The sequence below is a fragment of the Tenrec ecaudatus genome, chromosome 1, assembly GCF_050624435.1.
Source record: "Tenrec ecaudatus isolate mTenEca1 chromosome 1, mTenEca1.hap1, whole genome shotgun sequence".
In the NCBI taxonomy this organism is placed as follows: domain Eukaryota; kingdom Metazoa; phylum Chordata; class Mammalia; order Afrosoricida; family Tenrecidae; genus Tenrec; species Tenrec ecaudatus.
The window spans coordinates 14477246-14498867 of NC_134530.1; the positions used below are offsets into that span (position 1 = coordinate 14477246).

Consider the following 21622-nt stretch of genomic DNA (forward strand, 5'->3'; position numbering starts at 1 on the left):
ATCACTCTCTCTGGAAACCCTACCTCCCATTGCCACACTACAAAAGGAGTGCTGCCTCAGGAGCAGCTAATGGGGCTCCCCCTGCTGTTGGCCCAAGCTCCTCCTCACCTCCATTGGATCAATGATGCTTTCTTTTCTGGAATATAGGTTTGATTTCTGGCACTAGCCATGCAGCCAGCCATTGAGCTCTCCTGTCCACACAGAATGTCTTACTGGCACAGGATGGCCCATGTAACCTGTGGGTGGGAGGCACAGGTGTCAGGGCCTTAGCAGTGCCCCTTCACCTCCAAGAGCCCAGCCCCCACTGCTACCTACCATGCCATGCCTGCTCACAGCTCCCTCCTGTTCATGGGCCATGAACTTGATCAACTTGTGTGCCCTCTAGTTTCTCCCTTGAGGACGTTCATGTCATTGCCACAGCACAATGAGTGGACCGCACCTGCATTGACCATGCTCCACAGGTCCCCCAGGATATCCAGGTTGTTGGTTTTGTAGGAGTAGACCTGGGCAGGGACACAAGGGTGCTGGGAATGTGTCGCATACAGGTAGGTTATTCCCCAGGTTGTTCCCCCAAATTTTATCCAAACCTAAGATGCTGCTTGCTAACACATGGTCAATGGCTAGTCACTTGGAGGTGAACTGCTTCAAGGTTTCCTGCCTGAGGGCTATGGCCATCTAGAGCATTCAGACAATATAGTCTGTCCCACCTGAGATGTGGCCCACTCCCTGATCAGTGGGACAGTGGATTGTTCCCCTGAAGGACAGCCCCAAAGCCAGGTGAAGCCAACTCCAGGAGGTACAAGATTTGGCTGCCTTCTGGTCCTTAGAGGCCGCCAATCTTGTCACATGGATACTCTTAGTACCTGCTCTTACTGTGGCGTGTACACCCCTTGCCTGTCCCTTCCTATTGCAAGTATGCCGAAGGTACAACCCCTCCCATTTACAATGGAACCAGGGGGGCTTGCATGTCCCCAAAGTGTATATAAGCCCTGACCTGAAATATATCCCCCCTCCCTGCACGGATCTGACAGCTGAGATCCTGGACGTCTGAGAGGTGAGCAATTGAATGCCTCATTTTGTCTGATATCTCTTTCAATTGACCTAATTACACAACCGCCACTTGGCACCCTTTCATCCAAAGTTCATATACTCCTGGGGAGATGGCAGTTCTCTCCAAAGCCCCTCACCTGCATGAAGTGGTTGGGTTGGTTCCTGGGCCTCTGCCAGTGCATGTCAGAGAACTGTCCACCAGTCTGCCAACAGCAGTTTCCACCACATGCTGGCCTTCTACTCCTGCTCCTGGAGTTTTCAGGCACCTCCATGGACACAGTCATGTCCTCCCCAGGAGAGCCTGTCAGGAGGAGCGGGTGTCACATCATGTACTGTTGAAGGGACTGACCCCACCTAATCACCCCTATCTACCTGTGGTCTGGCTCTCACCTAAACTCCCAGGGTGCTTTTCATTGTTGTATAGACCGTGCAGCTGATGGCCACAGCCGGGATAACTTTTAACAGAGTGGGTGTTAGGCCTCGGAAGAGCCCCGGCCAGCCCTGCTCAGCCACGATGTCTCTGAAAATGGCCCGCATGGTGGGCTTTGAGCCCTCCACAGTATCTATGAGGAATGAGGCCAAGTTATTACACATAGAATAAAGGAAGTGGGGGTGTTGGGGTGCTGATAGGAAAAGTATGGAGTCTGGAATGTTACAAGGAAATAAGCTAGTGTGGAGGCGGCAACAAAAGACTTCATTCAGGGTGTTTTCAGGCGCTCTTGTAGGGAAAGGGTTTCTGGACAATTCCCCTGAAAGAGGTGACTGTGGTGAGGATGTCTATGTTTGGCTAGGGCCTTGGGCATGTGTTCAGGGGGCTTGTGGAGAGAGGCTTTGTCAAGGTCAGGGAGTGAGCTCTGGTCTGTTTTGAGAGTTTCAGATGGGTTGGGTTGTGGTGATTAAGGTAGTTGGGGAATTAGATCTGAGGAGTTGTTTTGGGGACCCTGGTGAGGAGGAGCTGCTAAAGGTGAAGTGAGCCCAGGTGGCCCAGTGCGTTGAGTCTAGTCTGCTCACCTCAAAGTCAGCAGTGTGTACCCACCAGCGCCTCTCTGGGAAAAAGACAAGGCTGTCTACTCCCATAATGGTTGAGGTACAGTCCCAGACACCCACAATGGCATTCCACCCCATCTTCTAGGGTTCCCGAGTCAGTGTCAAGTGATGAATGCTGAAGCTCTCTGCTCCCGTGAGGATGGACACCTTCAGAGACCTTAAGGAGTCATTCTGCTCTGTCCATTTGGGTCAATGTGAATCTCCGGATAGAATGTATGGTGCAGGTGTGTCATGAGTCTATTTGAGCAAGCTGGCCTCTTTGGGGGTGTGAGTCCTGTGTCCTGGGGTCCCTGCGTGGTCTATCCTTGGGACATTGGCTCAGCTTCTAATTGGAAGTTTGAAGTCCACCGATATATGCTAGGGAAGGAAGGCCTAGAGATGCCCTTCCCCAAACGGGGCCCTTGAAACAGCCCCGGGTTTCCCAACTTCCCTCCGACACAGGAATGTGTAAGTTGGCCACCATCTCCTCAGCAAGTGTTGTATCACAAGGTCAGGAGGAAAACATGCACGGGGTGGGGGCGGGGTCGAGGTGTGTGTCACCCAGGACTAGATCACCTTTGGGACTGAGGGTAAATGGCACAGGATGTTAAGATTTTTGGGGAAGTATGAGTTCTAGGCATTTGGATGGCAGCCTAAGAGGTCAGGGCCAAGTAAGGAGAATGGGGGTGTGGGATGTGCTGAGGGCATTTGGTGGGGCCACAAAGTGGGTCTCATCAGGGGCAGGCAGACCTTTTGCTTGGAGCTTGGTCCTTAATAGCGTCAGGGGATAGCTAGCCATCTGGCCACACACTGTGGACACCGTCTGTGTGTAGATGTTGTAAGCCTGGCTGTGTTCTTCGTTATCCCCTCTGCTCTTTACCCGTATGTTGTTCATCATCTGCAAGGGGTAGGGGGCCAGAGAAGGCTCAGAATTGGCCCTAGTCCTGGGCCACGTCAATGCCGCCTACAGCAACCTCACCCCCACCTCTGCCAACCTTATTGACAGCCAGGTCAGTGCAGGCATACGGGATGATGCCAAGCATGTTGGGCGCATAACCCCTATAGAACGCGGCCGGGCCTTCACGGCGAAGAATCTGGCCGACGCAGTCACCTAGGCCATCGTACTGGCCTGTGCGTCCCAGCGTGAGGCGGGTCTTCAGCACCTGTGGAGGCAGGGAGGCCAGGGAGCTCCTGTCAGTAGTCTCATGGGGGACTCATGCCCTCTCCCTGTGCAAGGAGCCCTGTTGGCAAAGCTCAACAACGGGGTGGGCCTCCAGGCCCTCAGAGGTCGGTGAGACTGTCCACGGTCGTCAAGGGGACACTGGTGAGGAGGGTCCTCAGAACCCCTATGGGCATCCCTGTTCTGGGGCCCGGAGAAGTGCAGTGAGTGGGACATATGGGGCTAAGTGCCCTGGAGCCAGCCCTGCCTCAAATCAAACACCCGCCCCAGGGAAACAGACACTCACTCTCCAGGTTTGTTAAACTCATCTGTCAGGAGGCAACCCCCCAGGGTTTTATACACGAGTGTGGCAAGTAGATGGCCAGCCCTTGCTTCCTGGTTTATCCGGTACAAGAGTTGTGCCCAATTTTACTTTGATTTCTACCCCCTTTCAGAACAAAATCATGACCCGCTGGCAATGCAACACTTTACTACTAAAGCCAATGGTACCACATAATGTGTAGGGATCTGTTTCTGCAGCCTCACTGGGTCTTCTCAGCACGCCTCCCTCCGTGCTCCCTCCAGGCTCAAGCCCACCCACTCTGGGAAGCTTTGGTCTAGAAGCTCTGCTGAAACCATTCCCGTCCCGTGCCAGCCTTCCTGACTGAAGGGTGGTAACTGTGCCTCAGGTGTACTGTCTGGGATTGTATCCCCAGCCATATCTGGTCTCGTCAACTACACACTGGACACCAGAAACACAAAACAATTGATGTTCACGCTCCGTGAACCACACCAGCTGGGTCCCCACATTCATATGAACACATGAGCAGAGGCAGGAAGACCGCAGGGTTTCAAACCAGGGAAGTTGTGCTTCAACGTCGGATCCCCTCCCTGTCTTCAGGATTCCATCCTGTGTGCAGACAGTGATCCCAGATGCTGGGCGATGCCAACAAGTACGTGGAATCAGGAGCCGAGCAAGGCCATTGAGGAGCCTGCCGGGTGCCAAGGACACAGCCTTGCTGGCTGGGAGGAAAGTTGACTGGAAGTACTTACCGATGAAGATCAAAGACTACAGCCGTCAGGATGGATGGCACCCCAACACAGAGGAAACCAACGACCTCAGAACTGGACCAAGAAACAACAGAGTGACGCAAAGAGCAAAGAACAAAGCTGTCAAGGGTTTCCGTCTGGCTCAGATCTGCCACTAGCTCCCACTGGAGCCGCAATCAGGCACTCAAGGGACAGGCTGCCTTGGGCACTTGTGCAACACCCCTCTTGAGAAGTGTCCAAGAGCCACAATGCCACAGGCAGGACTCAGCTGGAAGCCATGGTGACATCATATGCACGTAACAGTTGGGCAATCAGTCTATGCCTAAGAAAGACGGTATTGGCAAGAACAGTATCTGGACGATGGGATCCCCGAAGGAGGAGCCCGGCTTAGGGCAATGCCAGCAGAGGCTTCTGAGATGTGAGGACAGCAAGACTTTGGCTGAGTGACCAGGAGACCCAGTGGTGATAAAAAAAGATGTCCTGGTTGCGAAAGGAGGAGGTCAGTAAAACACAAGGGCCAGCTTCCCAGAGATGGATTAACAGTATCCCCAAAGGGCACTGAGTGTCTCTGTCCGAGCAGTGTTCCCTGCTGTCATGCGAGTGCTTCCTGTGAGGTGCTGGGGACTCGGTTCTGACTCACAGGGACTCAGTGGAGCAGCAGGAACCAACCCAATCGTACATCATCTTAACTGTGCTTCTGATGTTTCTGCCGGGCTTGCAGCCACTGTATCCACCCATCTCCTTGTGGGTCCTGCTCACTGGACAGGAACATGGCCAAAGTCTGGGAGCCAAAGTCTCGCCATCCTTGCCTCTCAGAGCATTCTGGCAGATCTGGGAGTTCATTTGACAGTCCGGGGAACCGACCACATCCCTCACCAGCACCATCGTTCAAGGGCATCGATGCTTCTTCAGTCTTTCTCAGTCAAAGTCCAGCTGTCACGTGCATAGGAGGTGCCCAAGAATGCCATGGCCAGGTTACCTAGCATCACAGCCAATCTGACAGTAACCACCAACCAAATGGAGCCGGCAGATCATGTGGCGGGTCCTGGTGAGGGTCGAACACGGTGCTTTGTGCAGGATGCCTGGGGCACAAGAGTCATTGCGCAGTAGGTAGGGGCTGCAGTCGCTTCATTGTGCGAGGCCGTCCACTGAGCAGGCTCTCACTTACCTCCAAGGGGTTGATGAGCGTCTGGGAAACGGCCACCACCAGAGACCCCGCCAAGACATCCTCCTGGAAGATGGGGTTTGAGGACTCCCCGAAATGAGCTTTACACTGCGGGCCCGAGCGAGGAGAGAGGAAGGTGAGCACAGCTCCGGGGCCTTCCAGCCTCAAGCCCACCTTGGAGAGGGCCTGAGGACTCGGACAGGAGACAGAGGGCTGGGAAGGCGGGCTCGTGTGATCCGGAGGGCGGGGCTGTAGACACCTATCACTTCCTACCTCTTCGAAGACGAGAAACTTGATCCCATACTCAGGGGCGATCTTGAGCACGTTTATACCATTGCCGCGCCACAGCGAGCGGAAGCCTCCCTCCTGGATCAGGCTCCGTAACCCCCCCAGCAGGTTCATAAGGTGTTTTTTGGAAGAGTAAACCTGAGGGTGGAAAAGACCTGACCCTTGGACAAACCCCTCCCCGATGCCCTCTCCATTCTCAACCCAGCCCCACCTGCAGCTCCCAGCTCCTCGGATCTGGGTGCAGCCAGCGCCATTGAAAAAATCAGGCTCCCCCCGTCACTCCAAGCTTCCCCCTCACCTCTGGGCTCCATTGCTCGCCCTTGTCCCCATCCACCAAAACCACAATCTCCTTCCTGTATCCCCAACAATACCCTAGAGCCCCACCCTGAAACCGGGAAAGCCCCGCCCACTAATGCCCATTGGCTGCAGTGGAGGCCCCACGCCCACACCTGCATGTGCACTCGGGTCCGGTCCAGAGGGGCGGTGCTGGTGCGGGACACGGTTCCCGCGACGGCTCCAGAGAGCAGAATCTTCCACCAGGCCCCCTCCTTGTCCATCCTTGCGTCCCCAATGGGGACCATCAGGACTTCTCCATTATCCAACAGCTGTGGGCCAGATAGAGATCCCCACCCAATGTCATGGGCTCTCCTCTCCTTGCCCAGGTCGGAAGCTCATGCCAATCCATTCTGCTTGGTTCGGGACACTGGGCTCGCCTAGAGGGGCTTAGGAATTGAGGTATTCTACCAAGAGATACTCGTGGCAACTCTTAACCAGCGTCTTAATTGCGGTAGGTGAGCAACCCACTGCTCACCCAATGGTCAGCAGTCCACGTCAACCAGCAAGAGAAGACAGATGTGACAGACGCATTCTCCTGCGTGGAGTCTTTCAGGGCTGAGCAGACTGGAAGCCTACAGAGGACCAGGCCAAACCCAGCCAAACCCTCTGTCATCGGGCCAACTCCGTCCAACAGTCGCCCTACCCACAGAGTAGAACTGCCCCGGCAAATTCCCGAGTGGGTCGATCTTTTTTGAATGATAATTTAAAATTTTCTTGATTTGGGAGTTTTTTGAGATGGCCCACCTTTGTGTGATAGTCGGCCTTTTCTGTCTTGCCTCACATTCTCAACATGCTGTCAACCACCACACTTGTGAGAGGGGCCCTGCTGGCCTCCCGGGGGTCATGCATTGGGTTTGCTAACCAGGAAGTCAGCAGTGAGTAATCCCAGCCCTCCACACGCTCCACAGAAAGATGAGGCTTTCTACTCCCTTAAAGCGCTCCAGTCTCCGGACACCAAGGGGCACTTCTACCAAGTCCTGTAGGGTCACTGTGGGTCAGCAGGGATTTATGGCAGTGAGTTTCCGACATGAGTGCAGAGAGGTTTCTGAGCCCATCTCTTTTGAGCTCTAAGAGACCACATGAAGCATAAATGGATGAAAAAGGAGACAGAGAGAGAGAGAGAGAGAGAGAGAGAGAGAGAGAGAGAGAGAGAGAGAGAGAGAGAGAGAGAGAGAGAGAGTGCTCTGAATTTGAACTCCTAACTGGGTTCCTTGGTGGTGTCACAGGTTATGTGTTGAACTGTTAACAGTAAGGTCAGTTGTTCCTCCTCACCAGCCCTTTTTTAAAGAGAAAGTTGAGGCTGCCTGCTCTCTGAAAGCCCGCTAGCCTCAGAAACCCCCTCTGCCCCATAGGCTCATTCTGTGTTGGAAGAATGGCCTCGGCCTCCTAACTGTGAGAGAATAGGTCGGTGCCTGACTGGCCAAGCCCCCCTTTTGACACGGACCTAGGGAGCTAAAGGCTGGGCACAGGCCGCTTTCGCCCTCCCCCACAATGTGTGCTGAGTGCCCAGTCTTACCTGCTGGTAGGTGGCAGGCTTTTGCTTGTGGTCAGCCACCTGGCTGAACACAGGCGCGGGAAGGAGAGTGTTCGGGGGATTCCAGTCCTGCGAGGGTGATGGGGGCGGGGGCATGATGCGAGGCGGTGGGGACGGACGCGGGGCTGGATGTTCGGGGAATAAAAATGTCGTGAATCTTTGCAATTGGGTGTTTGCCCAAGAGCAACGCTGTTGCTTCTTGTCAGGTAGAGTCGCCATTGTCGTCTCAAAGTAAGAGCCGTCTGCAGGGCCTTAAGTCCTCCTGGAGCCAGTGAGGTCACAGAGGTCCTTGTGAGCCCCTGGTGTGTGGCAGGAAAGCCCACAGCCCCAGGTGAGGGCCACCCCGCGGTGGCAAGCCCACCAGGCCCCAAGGGTGCTCACTTCGCTCTCCGGAAGGGCTGGTGGCTTGAAGCCTCACACTTTAGGTTCACAGCTGAACCCTTGCCCACGTGCCCCATCGGGGCCCCTACCTGGCGCCCCAAACCTACCAATGTGTTACAGGGAAAACAAACCCATAAAGAGGGTTGTCAGACTGGCCCGCTGCGCCCCCAGCGGTAGCGAGTAGAACTGTGCTTTAAAGGACTTTCTTGTAGGTCTCTGGGCAGAAGCAGATCTCCAGGCTTGTCTCCCTGCCCACTTTGGGGCTCGTCCCCCAACCTGGAGTCCGGCCCCACGCATGGCGTCCTCACTGGTTCCCGAGGAGGAAGTATGGCACAGGATTTTGTCCATGGGAACCGGTCAAAGCCTGGTTTATTCACTGAAAAGTGCCCGGTTTGAAAGTACCGAGAGGCGAGTTACAGAAGAGAAGCCTAGGCCACCCCGTTTCTGACAGCTTGAAGAGCTACATGGTCGTGAAGCGCACCTGCTGCTGATTTTAGGCTAGCTGCTCCCCGCAGTTTTTCTGTCCGACAAGGACTGTCACAGCGACCTGACCGGGGGCAAGGTGGTTTGCAGATGGATGGAAGTGGCTGCTGGGATGGGGGGTTGGCGTAGTCACCAGCTCTTTCATCATCTTTGAGACATGGATCGCAAGGATTTTCTACCAAAGCCCCACTTCCCGGTGGCCTCAATGCCAGCGAGTTCACTGCTGGACCCGCCCAAGGATGTTGGCTCCTCCCTTTACTTCCTGTTTAGAGATGTAGAACAAGCAAATCAGTTCTGTGAGAAGCATACTCAGATTGTGAGGAGTTGTCTCATTTATTTTGGACTTACTAACAAGAGGGACCAGTATCTGGGAAAGGATGACATGTTAGGTGTAGGAAAGAAAGCAGTAAGAAAGTGACCCCAGCGAGAGGACTGGAAAACTGGATGCAAGAGTCAAGTGTCCCCAAACTGTGAGAATGCACAGGCCCGGCTCGGGCTTTGTTCTTTTGTACCCGAGGTTCCTATGGATTGGAACTCACTCCCAGAACTTGAAATCAACAAGCCATGGAAAACAAAAGCTGATGCATCCATGGCATAAAAGCTGACTGGGTACGGCATCGTTTATATTTCGACTTATGCTTATTATTTTTGTAAAATCTATGAGAAAAGCTCACAGAGCTGTGGATCACTTTCTTCCCAAGCATATTTTATTCCTTAAGCCATTCGATGTGTTTCTAGTTGGCCTTAGGGAGATCTTATAGCACTGTTGTGCAAAGATGAAGCCTACATGCCCCACACTTGGAGGCCAAGATGGAAATATCCACAACGACCATGAGCTCCCTTGGGAGGAAGATGGCCCAGACACTAGAGAACACCGGCATGCTATCAGAAACTTGGCCTCACGGAAGGTGTCGGGCAGGTTTTTGGCCAGGTACGCCAGGTATCCCAGGACACTGTAGAAGGGAAGGTGAAAACACTGAGTGTGTGTCTATGTTTACAAAAGGACTTCACAAGCAGAAGTGAGTTGGACTGAGCCCTCTGTACTGCTTTGTGGACTGATTAGCTGTCATATCACATTTATATAAATATTCAAAAGAATCCGTGTTGTGCTTCCCTAGAGAACCCTCTCTAACACAATCAAGTCAAGGTTTGAGCCAGAACTGTGAAAACGGGCACAGTGAAGACAACATCGAAGGTGATTTGAATGAGGCTATGTTGTGACAGTCAATGAGGTGTAAGTGGCAAAGGATGCAATGGAGGAGGGAGAGGAGCAGGACAAAACTGAGCCATCCAGGGACTCCTATAGCCAGATAAGAAGTGAGATTAGCTCAGTTTTGCTTTTTTTTTTTTTTTTTTTTCAGTTTATCTGCGTTTGATTATACATTTTCCTCACTGGGAACAAAATACAATCAAAGCAGCAAATATGCTTCCACTTCTGACAGATTCCTGTGAATCCTGAGTAATAGCTTGTGCTACACACTGAGTGTGGCATCCATAAGAAGAGAGCCATTGATAATAAATAGTTCACGTGGGTTGTAAGAATGAATCATATTACCTTAGACAGCACTACTGTTGGATAACATGCATTGGATTTTGTTGAGAGATCCTGCCTCAAAAGGGCCCAAGTGATCCTAACTCATAATGACCCTAAACACCAAAGGAGAACAGCCCCAGAGCTAGCAATTCCAAGAACTGCTTCTGGTGGAACCAGTGTAGGTTACTACGACGAACCATTTGGGTAGTAGGCAGAGCTTAACTGTTGCTTCACCTCAATTATAATGTATAGAAAGTACTTTTCAAATCCCCTGATGAATTTGATCATCATGGATGCACACAGACAGGTCTAAACAAAATGAAGATCTATCATTTTGATGAAAGTTAAATATAATACAATTTCTTTGCTGACATTAGGCCAAAGGAGCAAAGATGATTGAACCCTCTGCTGACTGACATATTGGATGGCCATAACTATTCTCCAGCTGTCCCATGTCACTACCCCCTGGACAGCACACAAAGCCACTTTGGTAAGCATCCTGCCTCTGAGTAGGTCATTGCTTCATTTGTCTCTTTCCACCATCCAGGTAGATGGCATGGATAGACTACACTCCTCACCACCACGTGATCACCTCCAGCACCCATGACGCGAAAATCCCATTCCCTGTGACCTAGGCCATCTGAGATCTCATCCTTCATGATCATTAACCTAATCATAAGACTATAGGTCTCTCAGGTGTATCAGACACCCCAATACTTCCCTTTACCTTAATCTCTACCCCAACCTGACATCATAAAAGATGACAAGGTAGTAAATAATATACGACCGGACACTGCCCTCAACAGCTCAAAACTTCTCTGCTCCTCAGAATCCTTATTTCCGCCAAAGACAAGAGATCGATCCAGCCATCTTCTGTTGGCATGACTGTTGCTCTGTGTTCTAACACTCCTATAACCTCCCCCTCTTTGTGCTGTGTACTATTCTTGTAATAAATCTTTAATAAGAATTCTTAAACTGTGGGACAAGTAATGACGGGGGAGAAATATGATTATTTTCTCTCTTTGCTTTCCATTGACTTTCTGTGTCCTCTAGTGGCAACATCTCATCAATCCACAAGTTAATGTCCACATCAGAGTCAAAGATGCTGGACAAAGTTTAGAACCCAAGCAGACATAACGACTCCTGAGCTTCTTACTGTGCATTATTTTTCCTGTTTGTATTTTGAATACTTTTTTCTCTGGTCCACAAGAGAGAAAAACAGGATAGGCAAAGAACTCCTTGAGAAGAAAAACGAAGCTGGTGGTCTTGCAGTATCTCACCTCAAAACCTACTATAAAGCCATTGTTGTCACCCCAGCCAGGTATTCGTGCAGTGACAGGTACTTATTCGATAGGAAACTTGAATATAATGAATTAATGAGAATGGAGGAGGATATCTGGGGAAAGGTAGGTGAGAATGGTCACATCACTGGAGGGACATCATGCATCAGCGACAATTGCTTGTACATGAAGTCGTTACTGGATAAATGAGTGTTTTGATGTGGATGTTCTCAACAAGGAAGAAACATTTTTGAAAAGGACAAGAAAGATATATCTAGGCAACTTCTTCCACTGTTACCTGCAGTGATTTCACCAGGGAAGAGGGAGAGCAAGGCTCTGGAACGACCTCATGCTGGTCTGTATCCATCTATACTGAGGAGATAGAAGTTCTTCTAATGAGCTGAGGATGGTAGAATCAGAAAAGACAGTGTGGCAGTTAGTTAAAAATTTCCTTTGGGATTTCTTGTAAATCCCCAAAAAGAGGATCCTGTGAGAGCCAAAAGGGTTGCTGACCATGCCCTAGATGATCCACAATAGCACTAAAGACCACTGACACCAAGCTCGCCCTCAATGTATGGCCCATGGTCTGTAGAATTGATCTTGTGACCAACACAGCAAATGGGAACCAATTATCCCATTTCCCATCAATTTTGCAAATGACAAAATTATCTAGAAAATTAAGGAACATAAAGAAGAACTAAGCAATACAATCAACTTGATCTCTTAGACACAAGAAGGACAACTTCACCCAACAAAACACATTATACCTTTTCTTTTTTTTAGTACACATAAAGCCTACCCCAGATTCGGTCACATTTAATGCCATAAAGCATAGATAAGCATAGACTCAAAAATCAAAGGATGGGGAAAATATACCAAGCTATCAGTAATCACAAGTAAAATATAGTAGCACTATTAATCTCTGACAAAATAGACATCTAGATTAATGATATAATAAATGACAAATAGGGTCACTATTCAATTATGAAAGCCTTAACTTACCAAGAAACCATAACTTTCATGAACATAAAAGCACCAAATGAAAAAGCATAAAAACATATCCATCAAATTCTTACAGAAATGAAGAGAAAAATAGATCAAATTTTACCATCCTGGGAGACTTCAATACTTCACTTTCAACTAAAGACTGATCAACTCTAAAGAATACCAGCAAAAATACAGGGGAAACCGTCAAAGTTGATCTCAGGTATATCGAGAAAAGCTCACCCACAGCAATTCCATTCACGATCTCTCTGGCATTTATGGTAGCTATTCCACAACAGGTCATATTTTAGGTCATGAAAGAAGCATCGGTAAATTAAAAAAAAACATTGATGTACTACAAACCATCACGTCAATCGCAATGCCATAAATTTAGAAATCAACCAGAGAATGATTAACTCCAAACATTATAATACATGGAAATTGAAAATAAAATACAGGGAACTACTGAAAATGAATGATATATGCACATCAAACTATTTCATGCAAACAGTCAACAGAGGACCCCTAGATTGGGAAAAAGTACTGTGATAATACATTAGATAAAGGGATAATCCCCCAAATCTACAGAAAGCTACAACATCTTAAGTTAATGCCATTAATCACCGTCGACACAATTTGAAATATGAAGATACTACAAACAGTTTTCAGCTTACAATGGTGTAAAGTCAGAATTATGTCAAGCACAATGGTACATTTGTTGCCATCGTCATTCTTAAAATATTTTCTTTCTACTTGAGCCCTTGGTATCTGCTCCTCGTTTGTTCCCCTCCCTAATGAACCCTTGATAATTTATAAATTGTTATTATTTTGTCATGTCTGACACTGTCCGACGTCTCCATTCTGACACTTTTCTGTTGTCTGCCCCCAACGGAGGGGGTTACATGGAGATCCTTGTAGTCAGTTCTCCTCTCTATCCCACCTACCCTCCACCCTCCCAGTATCACCGCTCTCATCATTGATCCTGGGGGGGTCATCTGTCCTGAATTCCCTGTGTTTCCAGTTCCTATCTCTACCCGTGTGCATCCTCTGCTCTAGGCGGATTTTAAGGTAGAATCGGTATCATGGTACTGGGGAGGGGGGAAGCATTCAAAAACTAGAGGAAAGCTGTATGTTTCACCCTTGCCACACTGCACCCTGACTGGCTCATCTCCTTCCTGAATGGATGGATGGATGGATTATGATAAGAGTTGTTTGACCCCCAATAAAAGATTAAAAATAATAGAAGACCATAAGACCTGCATAACTTATTGCCCTAGCACATGATAAATTTCCATTAAATAATTTTATTAATTATAAAAAATCAGATTAAGCATAGAATCATCACCTTCCAATAGTCCAATACATGGAAATAAGCCAAACTTTACTTAAAAACCACTGAGTGTTTGAGGAAATAAAGAGTAAAGTCAAAATATTCCTTGAAGCATATGAGAATGAAAATTGAGCATATAAAAATATCTGAGACACTATTATGGGTTAAAAAAGCGACAGCCACTAAAATGTGTTGTACATTTAAAGAGCCTTTATTTGGTTATAACCAGTCTGCCAGAATATCAAAGTGATTTTTTTTCAGTCCTGGGTATATATTTCAGTTCATCTTTAAATGCAAAAACCACTTTATATCAATGAGTAATTGAATATTAGGAAACCCTCCCAGCCCACACTAGGTCAAATCCTTAAGTCTTCCATTAGCCCATATGTCTGATACCAGTCCCTAAATTCCTGCTCAGCCTCATGCAGCACAGGCAATAGTGCAGAATACAAGAAGATCAGAGACAAGTGGATGGAAAGTCCTGTGGATCCAATGGTGCTGGATGCATCTCAAGGGCTCTATCTGTCAAGTGTGGCTCCACGTGCCTTATCAACAGGAATGTGTAGCACAGAGAGTGTGGACCTGACCTCCAGTGAGCCAATTACCTCTGTGGCACCTCTTAATGAGGTCATCCAACTGTGACCTGATTGCCAGGCTAAATTGCACCCCTTATTTCTTACTAACCACCAGTTGACAGGAGATTATGTAACTACCACAACTATTGTCATGTCTAAAAAAGACTACAGAATATGCTTTGTGTTTCTTATTGAAAGATAAAAAATCTTGTTTTTATTTGATATGTGTGTCTTCTAATGGGAAGCCATGGTAACCATCACATATCACCGATATTCTCCTGTGGTTTCAGATTATTAATAGTTTTACATATTTTCTTTCAAGGGAGTTCACACTGAGTGCTCTATTGGGGTGGGGACCTTTGGTTGAACTGCAGGCTGCTGCTGAGGTAGGTGATAACGCCCTCCTGTTCTTAAATGAAGGAGATTTCAGTAGAGCACCATGGGAGTCACAAGAAGCTTAGAGGGCAGGCTGACAAAAAAGAGGAGACAAGAACAAAGCAGAGATTGCTGAAGGGTTAAAAGCCCAAAGGGCAGCGGTCCCCCACTCTGAGCCAACTCCAAAGAAAAGCACTGGACGCTCAGCCCCTGAAAGCTCTCTTCCTACTGCACTGGGGCCACAAATGTCCTCCTTATGCCCACTGTGTCACTTTTGGCCACCAAACCCAAACTTGGGTGTACTGCTGTTGAGGGCAGTGGACCAGTAGTCTCCCGTCTTTACTGCAATCTAGAAATAAGCAGGATCACTGGGTTACCAACCCACTAGGCCGTGCTCTGGGGCTCAGCTCCAGGTCCCTGACAGCCGCCATCCCTTGTACACCAGAGCCCCAGAAGGAGGACAGGAACCAAGGCTTCCCCACTGTTTTGTCCTGAACCATGAGACGAGCAGAGTCCAGTGGTTGTGGCACATGCCCCAGGTGCAGTGGTACGTGTTGGGCAGCTACCTGCTAGATGAGTGGCTCAAAACCACGCGTTGGGCCATGGGAGAAAGAGGAGGCTTTTTGTTCCCATACAGAATTGCAGTCTCAAAATCAGCAGGGCAATTCCACCCTGTCCTGCAGTGTCGCTGAGTCCTTGCTCCCTCACTACTGTGCAGACCTGAAGAACTTTTGACTCTCATGTAAGTAAGCCCCATAGGGGCAGGAGAGAGACATCACAGAAAAGAGGGGTAAGCTCAACACTGATTGGGGAGAGAGACACTGCAGACATACCCAGTAGGACCTCTTGCTTCCAGGACAGGGGTTAAACTGTCCGAGGAGAGGGTCCCCTGATTGTCACGAATTTGATGACGGGACCCCGGACTCTCCCTTCCCTGTGCCGCGGGGTCACTCTGAGAGGATAATGCCTGATGCAACTCCTCCCACGCATGACCTAGGACCCCACCCCCAAAGGCGACCCCTGGCTCGCGACCTTACTCCTGACTCCTCCCCTGCACGCCAAGCAGCAAGCGCCCCCCAGGAACCAAAGACTCCTCTCGTGGCGGTCACACAGCTAAGGTGTCCCCTCGGGTCCCTGGACACCCTCGCTGGGCGGCTGAGAAAAGCCTGGCCCACTGCACCCCAGCCACCGCCACCGCGACCTCAGCGTCCTGGGCCCGCACTTTGGGGCCAGGCAGGGAGCTCCGGGGGCTCTGGACCCGCTTGCAGGCAGCCATGTCCGGGCAGCGTCCCCCGGAGCTGTATTCCCACGTGGCGCGGCAGGACCGGCCTGACGCTGAGGCAGAAGTCCAGCAGAAGGAGGGAATCCCGCTGGAGGAGGCCTGGCTCCACAAGGAAAGTCCAAGCTGAAGGGAGGCACCGCCCCCTCCCGCCGTCACCATAACGGACTGCGGAGCGCAACCAATGGGAGACGGCCCTCGCTCACGGCCACCAATCGCGAGCCTTCTAGGCCCACCGCCAATCAGAAAGCAGCGACGGTCAGAAGGCGGGAGCACGGGGGACCTGACATCTCTGAGAGCCAATGGGTTGCGAGCAGCCATCCTTGGTTGGCAAACCGACCTGACCTAGGAGCATGGCGCCACATGAAGCGGGAGCTCGCGCTCTGGGACCAGAGCGAAGGCTTCGAGGGCTCACGTGTGCTGAGTCCAAGGCTTTCGAAGGCCTCTGTAAACAAACTTGGCGGGTGCTGGTGCGATGGTCGCGACCCCCACCAATGGAGGGCGGCCTTGTGAAGGCCCGAGCTGGCTGTAACCAGTCCACGGAGAAGTCGTCTGGATGCGATTGGACTGAGACTGGATTGCCTTCCCCGTGACCAGAATCCTTTTCTAGACTTGACTTCTAAATGCAGCCAATGGCTGAGGTGAGCGCCTGCCCCTGGATGCCTGACACAATTGGGAAGAAATGGCAATGGAAGTGATCCAGTGCTTGCTTTTGGTGGGAGCCAAGGAAAACCCGGCTACAGTGGGTGCGATCTCACAGAAGAGGGGGAACTGGATTGGTTGTAGGAGATGGGAAAGGGAGGCGACAAGGTCCTTGGTTATGGGATATGGAAATTCAGGCTTGACTTTTTGGTTTACCACCCTCGTGATCCAGGTAGGCAGGCCTGGCACTCGGTGGGCTTGAGGATCAGGTCTTTCCAGAACATGACGGTCACAGGGTAAAGCAAAACTAGAGCTGTCCTATGTCATCCTGGATTCCTCCCTCCGACATGCCTCCTTGGGTGAAAATACACTTCACCCGCTTTTCTCCCAAGTCGCATAGAATTCCATGCTCCGGGCTTCCCTGCCAAATTCAAAGACCGAGGGCTCAGGGAACTTCCAAGAAGTGTGGGATCCGAGTTTCTGATTCCTGTAAAGCCACCCGCCCCCCTTACTGTAAGGCCTGGAGGTCACAAATCTGATCCTAGCCTCCATCTTATCTGCGGAACCCTGGCAACGTCATGATGTTCTACTGCCTTCAAGATTCATGGTACAGGTACCCTGGCATCCTTTCTAATCCTAGAGATTCCCCAGTACCTCATTCCTGTTTTCGAATTGGAAATCTCAGCTGCCAGCCTCGATTTGGGGAATGCTAGGGCATTCCCTTTAACATTTGGGGACCGCAGGGGCCTACCACCAGCCCCCTCAAACCTAAGGATCCATGCTCCCCAATTAGACCCAGGAATCACAAGGACTCCTCCTTCTTGACCTGGGGATGCTTGTTGGTCTCTTAGAATCAGTGATTAAAATGTCCCCATTCTCTTTCCAGACTCAAGAATTCCAGGGCCCGGGTCCCTTTCTAAAGGTATGAAAACCAGGGTTTCCAGTAGATAGTAACTTACAAATGCCCTCTATGGGGTTACCCAGGCTATCCAACTTAATAGGAGCAGACAGCCTCCTCTTTCTCTCAAAGAGCATGTGAGGTCTGTGAACCACTGACCATGCAGTTAGGAGGCCAGCGTTTACCTGACAGTGCCACTGGAAGTCACAGCTCCCCTCCTAGGCCCGGCATCCCAGGCACACCCGGCCAAGCTCACCCTTTAGTTGCCAACTGATTCCCAATTCCCCATTTGCTCTTGAGTCCACAGCATGTCTTTTGATTCCTGGCAGGATCCAGACTGCAGTCCCGACCTGAACTCCAGCGTTAGAGGCTCCAGCATCTTCCAGGCCTAAAGCTCCAGCACACTCTCTTTCCACAACTGTTCCACACAGATGAAACAGCAAGATTTGAGGACGAGGGGGACTCAGTCGACTCTGCCCTTTTGTCTCTTTCTGACCCTGTGCCTGTGGTTGAGCTCTGACTTAAACTCTGATGGTGGTCTTCCTTTGCTCTTATACCGAATAGCTGATTGCTAGTGCAGGAATGACCTTGAGTAAGGTGGGTTCAGGTTTCTGTTTAGTCCATGTCAGGCTTGCTGGGCCAGGATTCACCAGATGAGTACTTTCATTGTGGAAATCGCCCTCGACAGTAATTAGGGGAACGAGGCCAAGTTATTGCCCACACCATTGTTGGAACGGAGGGGGATGTATTTTCGTGCCTGAAGTCAAAGCCACGGACCATGAAACTGGGCAGAAGTTCAGATTTGGGGGTATGTATGACTTGGAGGATGTCAGTGGAAAGCATACGAGGCCAAACTCAAGTATAGAGAATTGGGTGCAGTGGGCCGGCAATTGGAGGATTTTAGTGGGTGTATAAGATGGGCAGCATAGAGGCCAGGCTGCCCTTCAGCTTGCATCTTCGTTCTTATTAATGGGTGGCTGGCTGTCTGGCAATGGACTGTAGACAGTGTCACAATGCAGATGTTTGCCCCCAGGTTGCTGAGTATGCGATGTTCGTCCTTGTGTTGCAGAAACTGTGCAGAATCAGTGAGAGGGGCAGGAGGAAGAGGAAGGTCAGAATGGGCTCTAGCCCTGGGCCACACCAGCCCTGCCAATCTTATGTATGGCCCTGTCAGTGTATGCATGAGGCATAATTCCAAACACGTATGGTGTGTATCCATGATAGAATGAGGGGATCACAGCCCCACAGCATCTGAAATGCACAGTCTCGCAGTGCCTGTTACTGGTACTGGAGGGAGAAGTGACTAAAGGTAACGGACCCAGCATGTTAAGGAAGTAACCGTTATACAAGGAGTGGATCCCCTGTCAGCAGAGCATCTGCAATGGCCAGGCTCACAGGTCCTAGTCCTGGTCTGGATGGCCCAGCGTCAGCCAGGTCTTCAGGACCTGGGAAGCCATGGATCTCATCTCAGAGGAAATCATGGGATGATTGGAGGCCCTGACAACCATCTGTCTGTCACACTGTGGTACCTGGCATATTGCTGTAAGGCCAGAGCTTCTGGAAAAGCTTCCCCCTCTTTTGACCCCGCAGGGTCCCCCATTGAGGGCAGCTTTGAGTAGCGTACCCAGGCATGGGTGAGACCATAAAGCGAGGACTGGAGAGCTCTTTCCCAAAGTCAACCAATCTCATGCTCCAGCTGAAACACGTTCACAGCACAGTACAAACCAGAAGCTCTCAACTGAAAGAAGAGGGTAGCAGTGCAGGAGTGTGTCCGGATGGTATGGATCCTGGGTCACACACATGGCAAGAACTTTGCCAGTGCATGCCAGTGAAATGGCCACCAGGCTGCCCCCAGCGGCTGCCACCACATGCTGGGCTTCCACTCCTGCTCTGGGAATTTTCTGACACCTTCATGCACACACTGATGTCCTACACATGGGGACCTGTCATGTGGGGGGGTGTCACATCATGTAGTGTGGAATGGACTGACCCCACCTAATCATCCCTGTCTACCTGTGGTCTGGCTGTCACCCAAATTTCCAGGGAACCCTTCATTGTATTATACACAGTGTAGCTGATGCCAATACCCGGGAAAACTTTTAATGTGGTGGTTTGGCCTCAAAAAAGCCCTGGCCAACCCTGCTCAGCGAGGATTTGACTGAAAACACTCCGCATGGTATGTTTTGAGCCCTTCACAGTATCTATGAGGAATGAGGTCAAGTTATTGCACATAGAGTAAAGGAAGTGGGGGTGTTGGGGTGCTGATAGGCAAAGACAGGTGCTGGAAGGTTTGCAGTGGAAATTAGGTAGTGTTGCGGCGGCAGCAAAGGACTTCATTCAGGGAGTTTTCAAGGGTCTGTGTAGGGGCTGTGTTTCCAGACAATTCCCCTCAAAGAGGTGACAGTGGTAAGGATGCCTATGTTTGGCTAGGGCCTTGGGCATGTGTTCAGTGGGCTTGTGGATAGAGGCTTTGTCAAGGTCAGGGAGTAAGCTCTGGTCTGTTTTGAGAGTTTCAGATGGGTTGGTTTGTGGTTATTAAGTTAGTTGGGGAATTAGAACTGAGGAGTTTTTGGGGGACACTGGGGAGGAGGAGCTGCTAAAGGTGAAGTGAGCCCAGGTGGCCCAGTGCGTTGAGTCTGGTCTGCTAACTTCAAAGCCAGCAGTGTGTACCCACCAGCACCTCTGAGGGAAAAAGACAAGGCTGTCTACTCCCATAGTGGTTGAGGTAAAATCCCAGACACCCACAATTGCAGTTCCAGCACATCTTCAAAAGTCCACTGATGAATGCTGAAGCTGTCTGCTCCCATGAGAATGGACAACTTCAGAGACCTTAAGGAGTCGTTCTGCTCTGTCTACTAGGGTCGATGTGAATCCCCAGGTGGACTATATGGTGCAGGTGTGTCCTGACAATTGTGGGGAGTAATTATGGGACCATTCGTTGGCTAAGTCTATTTGAGAATGCTGGCCTCTTTGGCGGTGTGAGTCCTGTGTCCTGGGGTCCCTGGGTTGTCTATACTTGGGACAATGGCTCAGCTGTTAATCGGAAGTTTGAAGTCCACCGAGAGATGCTAGGGAGTAAAGGCCTAGAAATGGACTTACTCTAACCGGGTCCTTGCAACGTCCTCATGTTGCCCACGTTCCCTCCGACATGGGAATGTGTAAGTTGGCCATCAAGTCTTGAGCATGTGTTGTGTCACAAGGTCGGGGAAGTCGTGCATGGAGGGCTGTTTGTGTGTACCCCGGGCCTAGATCAAATTTGGGACTGAGTGAAAATGGGACAGAATGTTTAGATTTGTGGGTAAGTATGAGTTCATTTGGTTTGCGGCATAAGAAGCCAGGGCCAAGTAGAGAGAATTTGGGTGTGAGAGGGGATGAGAACATTTGGGGAGGCCACAAAGTGGGCCTCATCAGGGGTAGGCAGTCCTATCACTTGCATCTTTGTCCTTATTAATGTCAGGTAATAACTGGCCAACTGGCTGAACACTATGGAGACTGTTTTGGTAGAGATGTTCTCAGCCTTGCTAGGGTCTTGGTTATCCATTCATCTCATTTTCCACATGTCGTTCACCATCTGCAAGGAGCAGGGGTCCAAAGAAGGCTCAGAATGGGCCCTACTCCTGGGCCACACCACATCCTCCTACAGCATACACACCCCCACCTCGGCCAACATTGTTACGGCCAGGTCTGTGCAGGTGTATGACCAAGTATGTTGGGCGCATGTCCTCAATAAAACGAGGCAAAGTCCTGGTGTTGAAGCATCTGGCAGACGTAGTCGCCTGGCCCCTTGTAATGGCCTGTGGGAGCCAGTGTCGGGCGAGTCTTCAGCACCTGGGAGGCCATTGTTCTCCTCTCAAAGGTACTCTTAGGGGTGTTTTGAGCCCCTGTTATCCAACTGTCTGTCACACTGTAGTAGCTGGCATAATGCTGTGAGGGCACAGCTTCTGCAACAGCTTCCCCACTCTTTTGACCCCCCAGGGGCCCCTATGGTGGGCAGCTTTGAGGGGAGCATCCAGGCTTGGGTGAGACCAGGAAGAGATGCCAGGTGATCTCTTTCCCAAACTCAGCCTATCTCATGGTCTGGCTGAAACCCATTCAGCAGCACAGTACAAACCAGAAGCCCTCCACTGATAGAAAGGGTTAGCTGTCCGGGGAGGCCGTGGGGGTGGGGGAGTGTAGGAGCTCCGGAATGTATGGATCCTGGGTCACACACATGGGAGGAACGCTTTCTGCCACTGCCCCCGAGTGATCTCACA

The 21622-nt window shown here is 50.5% G+C and overlaps 1 protein-coding gene across 1 annotated transcript; it reads right to left on the reverse strand.

Moving 5' to 3' along the window:
* Window positions 1–1440: 1440 nt before the first annotated feature.
* LOC142444416 (calcium-independent mitochondrial carrier protein SCaMC-3L-like) lies at window positions 1441–7704 on the reverse strand. Its single transcript, XM_075545336.1, has 7 exons — window positions 7591–7704; window positions 6188–6343; window positions 5724–5876; window positions 5454–5558; window positions 3072–3239; window positions 2827–2974; window positions 1441–1613 (listed from the first exon to the last, which is right to left on the reverse strand). The coding sequence occupies exons 1-7, from the start codon at window positions 7702–7704 to the stop codon at window positions 1441–1443; spliced, it is 1017 nt and encodes a 338-aa protein (XP_075401451.1).
* Between the last annotated feature and the right edge of the window lie 13918 nt (window positions 7705–21622).